This window comes from Physella acuta, unplaced genomic scaffold, assembly GCF_028476545.2.
Source record: "Physella acuta isolate Inbredline_101_S28 unplaced genomic scaffold, ASM2847654v3 ptg000629l, whole genome shotgun sequence".
NCBI lineage: Eukaryota > Metazoa > Mollusca > Gastropoda > Physidae > Physella > Physella acuta.
The window spans coordinates 80,503-93,061 of NW_026732148.1; the positions used below are offsets into that span (position 1 = coordinate 80,503).

The window sequence follows — 12,559 nt, forward strand, 5'->3', positions numbered from 1 at the left end:
GTGGTCCGACGTACAAAGCCCTTCCTCCTGTAGATCCCGCTCCTGCTAAACTTCTGCCTTTATAAAATTACAAGTGTTATATTAAGTACGAATTTAAAACGAAAATTATGATTTAAACATCATTACATTCTGGGCCCAAGCAAGGTTGATAGCACATTGTTCAGAAGAATAATTTTATTTATTATGATTGAAACATTAAAGATTTTGGCTAATTGTCAAAATCTTTGTTTCCTTGATCACTCATGATTTCACTTGTGCTGATGAATCAACAAAACTTTAAAGGTCATAACCATAGTATTAGCTTGATTATCAGCAGGCAATCCTGAATAATAAAGTACCTAGAGCTATTGCTTAAATTAACTGTGGCTTTAGGTTAAGTTACCTCTGGCTGTTGAATAAATACATGTTTCTGTTGGTTCAATTACCTGTAACTGTTGGTTAAATTACCTGTGGGTTTTGGTTAAGTTACCTGTGGCTATCGGTTAAATTACCTGTAGTTTTTGGTTAAATTACCTGTGGGTTTTGGTTAAGTTACCTGTGGCTATCGGTTAAATTACCTGTGGCTGTTGGTTAAGTTACCTGTGGCTATCGGTTAAATTACCTGTGGCTGCTGGTGTCACAAAAGCTTGAGCCAGGACACCTGTGGTCGGATCACGGTACACCACAACCTTGTTGGTGGAGCTGTCGTAGACAAACCCTGCATGACAACATCAAATTTTGTGACATTAACATCAAATTTTGTGACATCAACATCAAATTTTGTGACAACAAAATCAAATTTTGTGACATCAACATCAAAATTTGTGATATCAACATCAAATTTTGTGACATCAACATCAAATGTTGTGACATCAACATCAAATTTTGTGACAACAACATCAAATTTCGTGACAACATCAAATTTTGTGACATCAACATCAAATTTTGTGACAACAAAATGAAATTTTGTGACATCAACATCAAAATTTGTGACAACAAAAACAAATTTTGTGACATCAACATCAAAATTTGTGATATCAACATCAAATTTTGTGACATCAACATCAAATTTTGTGACATTAACATCAAATTTTGTGACATCAACATCAAATGTTGTGACATCAACATCAAATTTTGTGACATCAACATCAAATGTTGTGACATCAACATCAAATTTTGTGATATCAACATCAAATTTTGTGACATCAACATCAAATTTTGTGACATTAACATCAAATTTTGTGACATCAACATCAAATGTTGTGACATCAACATCCAATTTTGTGATATCAACATCAAATGTTGTGACATCAACATCAAATTTTGTGACAACAACATCCAATTTTGTGATATCAACATCAAATTTTGTGACAACAACATTAAATTTCGTGACAACATCAAATTGTGTGTCATCAACATCAAATTTTGTGACAACAAAATGAAATTTTGTGACATCAATTTCAAAATTTGTGACAACAAAGTCAAATTTTGTGATATCAACATCAAAATTTGTGACAACAAAATCAAATTTTGTGACATCAACATCAAAATTTGTGATATCAACATCAAATTTTGTGACATCAACATCAAATTTGGTGACATTAACATCAAATTTTGTGACATCAACATCAAATGTTGTGACATCAACATCAAATTTTTTGACATCAACATCAAATGTTGTGACATCAACATCAAATTTTGTGACATTAACATCGAATTTTTTGACATCAACATCGAATTTCGTGACAACAACATCCAATTTTGTGATATCAACATCAAATTTTGTGACAACAACATCAAATTTCGTGACATCAACATCAAATTTCGTGACAACATCAAATTTTGTGACATCAACATCAAAATTTGTGACAACAAAATCAAATTTTGTGACATCAACATCAAAATTTGTGATATCAACATCAAATTTTGTGACATCAACATCAAATTTGGTGACATTAACATCAAATTTTGTGACATCAACATCAAATGTTGTGACATCAACATCAAATTTTGTGACATCAACATCAAATGTTGTGACATCAACATCAAATTTTGTGACATTAACATCGAATTTTTTGACATCAACATCGAATTTCGTGACAACAACATCCAATTTTGTGATATCAACATCAAATTTTGTGACAACAACATCAAATTTCGTGACGTCAACATCAAATTTCGTGACAACATCAAATTTTGTGACATAAACATCAAATTTTGTGACACTAACATCAAATTTTGTGACATAAACATCAAATTTTGTGACAACAACATCAAATTTCGTGACAAGAACATCAAACTTTGTGACATCAACATCTAATTTCGAAATATAAACATCAAACAACATGACATTAATACCAAATTCCTGGCCATAAACTTCGATTTACGTCTAATGAACATAAATTTACAACAATATTGATTTACATGACACCACTTCCGTATTATCAACATATGTACGCAAGGCGTGTTTTCTTTAAAAAAAATATAACAACATATGTATAATTAATGTAAGATGTAAGGTAACACCTGTAAGAGGGTCGGCGATGATATTGGCAGGATCAACAGGCTGAAGGGTCGCAGGATACAAGAACTGTGAGACGATGGCGCCACTGGCAGTCCTGAAGATATTGTTGGTAAATGTCAGAGTTTGGCTGGTGGTGGCTGGTAGGGTTGTTGTCGCCACGGTGTTGGTGGTGGCGCTGGAGAGGAGTCTGAGGAGTATCAGCGTCTGGAACAGGTCGCTGCCGCCATTACCACCACCGCCGAAAATTCCGCCACTGCCGCCGCTTAAAATTCCGCCACCGCTGAAAAGGCCACCGTCATTTTTTCTTGAGCTGCGGTCACATCGGCACGGTGGAACTTTGGGTTAGTGTTAGAAAACATTTGTTTTTGTTAAACATTTATTGAGAACAACAGATATTTTAATTGCTATTTAAATAAAAAAATACTGATTGGTACTCTTAGTTCGTAATGTTTTTCGAAATTGAATATAGGTACGTGAAGTTGGTTTAAAAAAAAATACAATGTAAACAGTAAATAATAAAACAAATAAAAGCCATATTAATATTTTGAAATTCGCTTTTTTAAAAACTTAGTTAAAATTTAACATTATTAAAGGTATATAATATTAACTTACAGAAATTCACAATTAAAAGAAAAATTAATTTGTACACTGTATGCATTTTTTTTTTAACTAAATATCCCCCACTGTTGTTAGTACACAAAAAATTATAGTTAACTTCTAAAAACATTAAAAGTCAAGTGTTGCATCTTACCCAAGACCTTAGCTTATGTAACATTAAAAACAAAAGAAACGTGTATTGGTTTTTAGCCCAAACGCCAGCCAGATGCATGTTTGAAGAGAATGTTTGTCCAGATTTTTTAGAGAAAGATAATCCGTTTGGTAGGTGGATTATCATGAGACGGGCTAGTGGCATGCAGGTGTCGGAGGTGTAGGTTTTGTTTGCTTGTGGCCTGTCTAGACGGGGTTTCTATAGGTGTACTTTACCCGTTGGGATATGACAACAAAAGCAATTTGCAGGGATGGTAAAACAAATGGAATGCTTACATTCTATGCACAAACGTAAGTAAATAAAAAAAAAATTACTATCAGCAGTCAAGGTTGAGAGTTTAAAAAAAAATTGGTAGGAAAAAAAGTTTGTTTCCATGCAATGCTTACATTCTTTTAAGAAAACAAGTTAATTAAAAAGTCTAGTGACATTTAAGCGCAAGTTCCTTATCTATATACTACTAAAAGTCAAGTTTGTTTACATGTTTGAATATTTATTTTTTTGTTTGTTTGTTTTTTTGTTTGTTTGCCTGATCAAGTATCCTGATATGTTCGGCTCTATCTGGAGCGCTGTAAAATAGTATGTAGGTAGAGAATAATTTTTTAATGCAGACAGACTGTTAATCACAAATTTATTAAAAGACGTTAATTAATTTATTGATTTATTCATTGTTAAATTAACCGTATTTTTTTAAAAATGTTAATACTTTGAATAAACTTTGTGGGGATAGTGACGTCCCTTGATAGTGACGTCAGAGTTTTTTGTTGACTCTTTAGTTAAATTAGTACAATAAAATGGCGGCGTCTATCGAAGAAAATTGTGTTCCCATTCCAAAGTTTAACGCGTTCTAAATCTAATTTTCTGTCGGTCATAACTTTAACAATACGTCCGTTTGCTGTATTTATTACGTTCCAACACTTATATCAATTTTCAACTGTCTTTTTTCATTTAGTTTTACAATAAATTTCTCTAGATCTAAAGATCAGCTGTCGAAGGAAATTTATGAATCTAGCCTAGATCTAGATCACTAAACTCAATGTAAATTCTAAATCTAGACTTAATGTAAATTCTACATCTAGAATCTATTTCAGGCCTTAATACATCTAGAATCTATTTCAGGCCTAAATTATTTTATATAAATCTTTGTTTGGCTAATTTAAGATAAAATTTAATTTGAAAGTTACTACTTCTAGACTAGACGCTCGAAATCAAGTTGCATCAAAGTATAGTATAAAAATTCATTTGTGACGTCACGAGTAAATAGCTAAGTTTGTAGCGTAGTCCGCTCTCATGCGAGTGGTACAGGTTCTAGACCAATATGTCAATGATATTTTTTTTTCAATTTTTTTTTTAGATGTTAATGATAAAGTTGCCTATCTGAACTTGGCAGGATACAGGGCAGGTGAAGTAGAGTTCATCTGTTTCTTTGTCCTAACCATATGAAAGGATAGTGTGGTCAGAGACATGCTCGGCTGGAATCGTTTTTTAAACGATAAAAACATGTTGTCTGAGACTTGGCGGGACACTGGGCAGGTGAAGTAGAGTTGAGTAGGTCACATGTGACGTCAGTATATGAAGGGATAGTCCGAAATCGGTGTTTTCGGTGTTTTTAAAAGATAAGAAACATATTTTTGAATGTGGGCTCTGTTTTTGTGACGATAAGTGACACTGCAGTAGCGTAGCGAGGAGGGGGGGGGGGCGGGTGGGGAGGCGGGGGGGGGGGGGGGGAGGCGGGGGGGGGGGGGAAGGGGAGGCGGGGGGAGGTGAAGGGGGGGGGGGCGGGGTGACGTATGTTGGGGCGCCAAAATGGTTTGGAAAAATAAATTGAAAGGTTGAGGGGGGTTCAAATCGAACGTTTGAGTGGGGGGGGGGGGAGGGGGTGCACATCAAAAGTTTGAGGGGGGGGGGGGGTTGAAAATCGAAATCTTGGGGGGGGGGGGGGGGGTTAAAATCGAAAAGTTTGTCCCCGGGCGCCGGGAAGGCTCGCTATGCCTCTGAGTGACAGACGTGATGTTTTTTGATGGATGACCCCCGAAACCCACAGTTATCCAAGGGATGACGGGTATTCTAGTGTTATCTAAAAATAGCTCTGTCGTAGCGTAAATCAAGAGCAGTGTTAGTAAAACCATTGGTTAAAATACATGTTTTATTTACAATAGAGTTACATGACTAAAAACCATTGTGCGCCTAGCTACTGAACGTGATGACGCAGCCATTGAACGTGACGGCGCAGCTATTGAACGTGATGACGCGTGTGGTGTAGTTGGATAAAAATGCCTACTAATTCGGTCCAAATTTTAATTAATTAAAAAATTTTGTTGTGACCGAACGAAAGGATATTTTTGAAAACTTTCTTCGGCAATATTGTTCTAAATTATGGCAGGAATCGATTGGTACATGTTTCAAGTCGCTAATTGGTCTGGTTGCCGAGATATGGGCAAAAAATTGCATTTTTTCGAGGTTTTTTTTGGCTTTTTCGGGAAATCCATGAAAGAAACCCGTAATTTTTATGGCCTATGTTCATCCTCGTAACTTGCTTAACATAATTGCTTTTGGAACTAGTCATCGATATTGCTTCGTTGAGGAGGAGATACGACTTAAAGCTGCGGACACACATTCATCCATTCATCCATCCAGAAATGACGGGTTAATAAACGCAATTCTCCAGAATGGAAATTGCGCTAAAAAAATTATTCTAACCAGTCAAGGTTGAGACTTATTTGTAGAACAAATGTTTTCAGTTAGTTTTAATGTATTTGTTGTTAGCAGTGAACTGTTCTCGTTTGGTTTAGTTAAAACTCGTTAAAGGACAACAGCAAAGTGTGGGTGCAGGTTCAAAGGTCGTAAAACAAATATTAGTAAACAAAGACACAGTCCCAGTTTTAAACCACTGCTTTTGAACATGTGCACACACAAATAAAAATTATCTTTACCAGATGGTCCTCTATATTTTGTGGGGGGGTGGGGGGGGGGGGGGTGGTTAATAAATGCCAGCACACTTTATAGGGGTATCTGCGGGATTGGGATGAGGGTGGAAGGGGTTTAAACGTTGGTCACTACGTGTGAGGATAGGATGGTCGTGTTCTTGAATAGGCAGCCACGCATTTATTTTGTATGGTCTAAAAGAAAGAAAAAAAAATTCAGGTAAATTACGTTGTACAGTTGGAGGGCAGATATTTGGGACTTGGTTTTGTTAGTGGGGGGGGGGGGGGGTGAGGGGTGGGGGTAAGGGATTTTTGTGACCATGGTGGGGAGGGGGGTAGGCAAAAAATTGGCGTTACATATTTATGAACTAACCCTCTACGAAAGCTTTCTTCCGTTCAATAAATGGTTCCGGCAGGTTTTAAGACGCTAGAATAACGTTTTGAAACAACAAACCATCGAGGAATTCTACTGTTTTTTACAAGGTTTTGTTTTAGCTTGCAACGAGTGTTTGTTTGTTTGCTTTTTGTGGATTTGTGGCTAATCAGAATTCGATTTTTGACCCCACTTCTAATGCAGCCATTGATTTCGTTCGAACTTTCTACATACGTACTTCTTCGATGACAATACAAATATATCTATTTTTTAAAGTCATTTAGTTAGTCATTAAAAATTAATTAAAGATTATTAAATTCAACGATAAAAGGGGAGATAACAAAATAAAATATTACCAATCATAGGGCCGTCGTTGTAGAATTGTTGTCACGGTCGTCTAATTTCTTACCTGTTTACCAACAACTACTTAAGGGCAGATAACTTAATTTTAGAGATCATGCGATCTCTGACAAATTCTGGCGACAAAAGTTTTTTACTAAATAAAGTTAAATATTTTTTTCCTTATTTTCAGTGTATTTAAAATGTTGTTATAAAGGATTTTATATTTGTTTTATTAAAATTTGGAGTGCCTTGTTTTATCTAGCATCTTGAACTTGATACTTAGCAGCCTAATATTTGTTTCCAGTTAGTATTTAAAAAAAAATCTTCAGATGTGTCAATGTCCTATCAATATGGTCCTCCACAGTGGCGTCGCTAGGTTGGGTGTCACCCGGTGCGGCACCTCATGATGTCACCCCTCCCTTTTTTTTCTTCTCTGTAAATATAATTCATTTGGTGCCATATTCCCCCCCACACACACACAGGTAAAAGCTTTACAGTGTTCACATTTAATACTAACTAGACTACCCGTCATCCGTTGGAAAACTGTGGGTTTCGGGGGTCACCCATCAAAAAACATCACGTCTGTCAATCAGAGGCGTAGCGACCCTTCCCGGCGCCCGGGGACAAACTTTTCGATTTGAACGCCCCCCCCCACGCAAGATTTCGATTTGCACCCACCCCCTCCTCAAACTTTTGATGTGCACCCCCCCCCCCCCCCTCAAGATTTCGATTTGCAACCCCCCCCCCTCAAACTTTCGATTTGCACCCCCCTCAACTTTTCAATTTATTTTTCCAACCCATTTTGGCGCCCCCTAAGGTCGGCGCCCGGGGACATATGTGTCGTCCCCCCCCCCTGCTACGCTACTGCAGTGTCACTTATCGTCACAAAAAACAGACCCCACATTCAAAAATATGTTTTTTTTATCTTTTAAAAACACCGAAAACACCGATTTCGGACTATCCCTTCATATACTGACGTCACATGTGACCTACTCAACTCTACTTCACCTGTCCAGTGTTCCGCCAAGTCTCAGACAACATGCTTTTATTGTTTAAAAAACGATTCCAGCCGAGCATGTCTCTGACCACACTATCCCTTCATATGCTTAGGACAAAGAAACAGATGAACTCTACTTCACCTGCCCTGTATCCTGCCAAGTTCAGATAGGCAACTTTATCATTCACATCTAAAAAATAAAAATAATAATAAAAAAAAAATTAGCTTTGACCTGTTGGTCTAGAACCTGTGCCACCCGCATGACAGCCGATTACACTATCATCTTAGCTATTTACTCGTGACGTCAGAGATGAATTTTTATACTATACATTGATACTTTGAGTCTCCTTATGCAACTTGATTTACGCGCATAGATCTAGATCTAAGTCTAGTAGTAGTAACTTTCAAATTAAATTTTAGCTTAAATTAGCCAAACAAAGATTTATATAAAACTAGAATACCCGTCATCCGTTGGATAACTGTGGGTTTCGGGGGGTCATCCATCAAAAAACATCACGTCTGTCACTCAGAGGCATAGCGACCCTTCCCGGCGCCCGGGGACAAACTTTTCGATTTGAAACCCTACCCCCCCCCCCCCACAGGATTTCAATTTGCAACCCCCCCCCCCCCCCAGATTTCGATTTTCAACCCCCCCTCGAACTTTTGATGTGCACCCCCCACTCAAACTTTCGATTTGAACCCCCCCTCAAACTTTCAATTTATTTTTCCAAACCATTTTGACGCCCCAACATGTCGCCCCCCGCCCCCCCTTCCCCTCCCCCCGCCTCCCCCCCCCCCCCACCTCCCCTCCCGCGCCCCCCCCCCCCCCTCCTCGCTACGCTACTGCAGTGTCACTTATCGTCACAGAAAAAGACCACACATTCAAAAATATGTTTCTTATCTTTTAAAAACACCAAAAACACCGATTTCGGACTATCCCTTCATATACTGACGTCACAGGTGACCTACTCAACTCTACTTCACCTGCCCAATGTCCCGCCAAGTCTCAGACAAAATGTTTTTATCGTTTAAAAAACGATTCCAGCCGAGCATGTCTCTGACCACACTATCCTTTCATATGCTTAGGACAAAGAAACAGATGAACTCTACTTCACCTGCCCTGTATCCTGCCAAGTTCAGATAGACAACTTTATCATTCACATCTAAAAAAAAAATTGAAAAAATTATATCATTGACATATTGGTATATAACCAGTGCCACCCGCATGAGAGCGGACTACGCTACCAACTTAGCTATTTACTCGTGACGTCACAAATGAATTTTTATACTATACTTTGAGTCTCCTTATCCAACTTGATTTACGCGCATAGATCTAGAACTAAGTCTAGTAGCAGCAACTTTCAAATTAAATTTTATCTTAAATTAGCCAAACAAAGATTTATATAAAATAAAGAAGGTCTGAAATTATCTAGAAAAAAAAATCTAGATCTAGATAGAATTATCTTGATCTAGATTCTACGACTCGTTTGCTTAAGTCTTAAGTTTAGTTTTTCTTGCTAGATCTAGAATCTAGATCTAATCATTAGCTACGCTCATAGGCCCGGAGCGAGCATTTCAAAATTACCATATTCCAAACAAAGATTTATATAAAATAATAAAGGTTTAAAATAGTTTAGTATATAGAAACTCATTATTATCTAGATCTAAATCTAGATAGAATTATCTATATTCTAGATCTACGAGTGGTTTGCTTAAGTCTCGTTTTTTTTGGATTGTATTTATTTATAACTATTAAATCTTTGATTTGACCTAGATCTAGATCTAGATTCTAGATCTAGATCTATAAATTACTTTCTTGGACAGATTGTAGATCTAGAGAAATTTATCGTAAAACTAAATGAAAAAGACAGTTGAAAATTGATATAAGTGTTGGAACGTAATAAATACAGCAAACGGACGTATTGTTAAAGTTAAAGCCGACAGAAAATTAGCTTTAGAACGCGTTAAACATTGGAATGGGAACACAATCTTCTTCAATAGGCCGCCATTATTGATGTAAAAAAATAAACACATCATGTGACGTCACTGTTTCCGTCGAGTGTAGTGGTTTTTCGAATCTTTTTAAAAAATTGTGGTTAATCTACCTATGACAAAATCAATACATTAATTAACGTCTTTAAATAAATTTGTGATTAACAGTCTGTCTGCAAATAAAAAAATATTCTCTACCTACATACTATTTTACAGCTCTCCACGATGAGTGCAACCATGTACAATAGTCAATCAGACAAAGAAAAAAACAAACAAACAAACAAAAAAATATATATTCAAACATGTAAACAAACTTGAGTTTTAGTAGTATATAGATGATGTTTATCTATAATCGGTTGTTAATACAGCAGAGTGTAGCATTGTTTTCTCTATAGTTTTCATCTTTACGTCATGGTGCCACCACCCTCCCTTCCCTTGTCGGGATCTTCATTATGTACTAAAAATACGTTTTAACTCTATTTAACAATTCAGTGAAATGGCAAAAAACATATTTATTCTATATATCTTGTATTTTTTTGTCTTGGTGTCACCCTCCCTGAAAGTTGTCACCCGGTGCGGTGCGCACCCCGCCCCCCGTCCCCACCTCGCGACGCCTCTGGTCCTCCAGATAACCACCTCCACTGTCCTTGAGGTCCTTCTATCAGTGTAGTCCTAAAATGTATCCGCGTTTGTCACATTTTTTGGGGGTGGGGGAGGGGGAGATTGTTCTTCTAAGATTTTCCATCTCCTCTTTACAGGTATTACTTTTCTACTTTATCAATGTTCTACTTTATCAATGTTCTACTTTATCAATATTCTACTTTATCAATGTTCTACTTTATCAATGTTCTACTTTATCAATGTTCTACTTTAGCAATGTTCTACTTTATCAATGTTCTACTTTATCAATGTTCTACTTTATCAATGTTCTACTTTATCAATGTTCTACTTTATTAATGTTCTACTTTATTAATGTTCTACTTTATCATTGTTATACTTTATCAATGTTCTACTTTATCCGTGTTCTACTTTATCTCTGTTCTACTTTATCAATGTTCTACTTTAACAATGTCCTATTTTATCAATGCTCTACTTTATCAATGTTGTACTTTATCAATGTTCTACTTTATCAATGTCCTACTTTATCAATCTTCTACTTTATCAAAGTCCTACTTTATCAAAGTCCTACTTTATCAATGTTCTACTTTATCAATGTCCTACTTTATCAATGTCCTATTTTATCAATGTCCTATTTTATCAATGCTCTACTTTATCAATGTTCTACTTTATCAATGTTCTACGTTATCAATGTCCTACTTTATCAATCTTCTACTGTATTAATGTCCTACTGTATCACTTATATTTCACTAACAAATACGCCTAAAAGAATTAGTTAGCGTCTGGAATATTCCGTACAAGCAAGAAATCAGACATTCAGATCTGTGTAAGAGATTATCCAAATGCCAGCCCATTATCTTAAAGATCATTTGCATGTGTTTCCTGAGATTTTGTTACTGTAAAATGGTTTGGTGAAGCGTGCAGGGTTTCTTTCAGTGTATTTCTACAGGTATGGGGCGGACTAGTTAAAGAATGTATTTTTATATAAATAGTATATATTATATATACATTTCTGTTTTCGTGTGTGTGTGGGGGGGGGGGGCGGTGGGTGTGCTCGAAGGGGGCCAATGCCCCCGGGGAGAACTATCTTAAAACAATATCTGGCAACGTGTATATCTAGGCCTCGATGAGTCCTGGTATGACTGTGGGTAACATTTAATTAACTAGTAAGGCGTGGAGAGAACGACATGGAATAAAGTGTATAACGTACATTTTTAATACTATAACAGCACATCACAATGTATAGACAGTACGATTAAGATGCATATGAAATAAGCACAGACTTGATTCAAAAATTTATTACGTCTATAATAATCATATCCTATATAAGATTGTATGCTGCTTGTAAAACATATGTATAAACATTATCCGCTGAAGTCTGGTCTGGCTGTAGTGGAAGGTTGGTCTGACTCATCTGTGTTTCTTCTTTGTGATCCTAAGGGCAGGCTCCTTCCGAAAATACCACCGGTAGTTCCAGTTGCGGTACCCGTTGACCCACCAGTACCTGCTTGATGAATGAATTTTTGTTTAACATCGGGACATACAATTTAGTGAACATAAATACATGTTGCAAATGCCCTTGTTTAGTAAAACAGTGTAATCTTTTAAATAAAGTAATCATTTATTTAATGATCAACAATTTTGCAGTGTTGAAATAAATAGAGGGTAAATACTGCTTTTATAAGGGGTGGAAAATTATTATTTAATTGCAATGAAATTTCTAGTGACAATTTAACAAGAAAATAATAAAACTGCAGATCTTTAAATATCGATTTGATTGTTGAAGGTCTTTAATGTAAAACAGAAAGCACATTGCTAGCAGTTCATTTAGAACAACTTAGTGTCAACTTATATCATACACATGGTTTAATTTAGAGACAACCATACTCATTTGTATTCTTTTTAAAATGAACACAAAATCTCTATGAATGCAAACCACATGGGACATCTCCATAAACTAATGTAAATATAAATGAACCAACAGCTTAAAAACACTAACCGAAGAGTGGAATGTAAACAAAAATGAGCCAGCAACTTAAAAACA

At 36.3% G+C, this 12,559-nt stretch overlaps 1 protein-coding gene across 1 annotated transcript; it reads right to left on the minus strand.

Moving 5' to 3' along the window:
* Window positions 1–208: 208 nt before the first annotated feature.
* On the minus strand, window positions 209–3,177 carry LOC131948197 (uncharacterized). The gene is made up of 4 exons (XM_059309736.1): window positions 3,116–3,177; window positions 2,506–2,838; window positions 580–697; window positions 209–257 (listed from the first exon to the last, which is right to left on the minus strand). The coding sequence occupies exons 1-4, from the start codon at window positions 3,159–3,161 to the stop codon at window positions 209–211; spliced, it is 546 nt and encodes a 181-aa protein (XP_059165719.1). The 5' UTR covers window positions 3,162–3,177.
* Window positions 3,178–12,559: the final 9,382 nt, after the last annotated feature.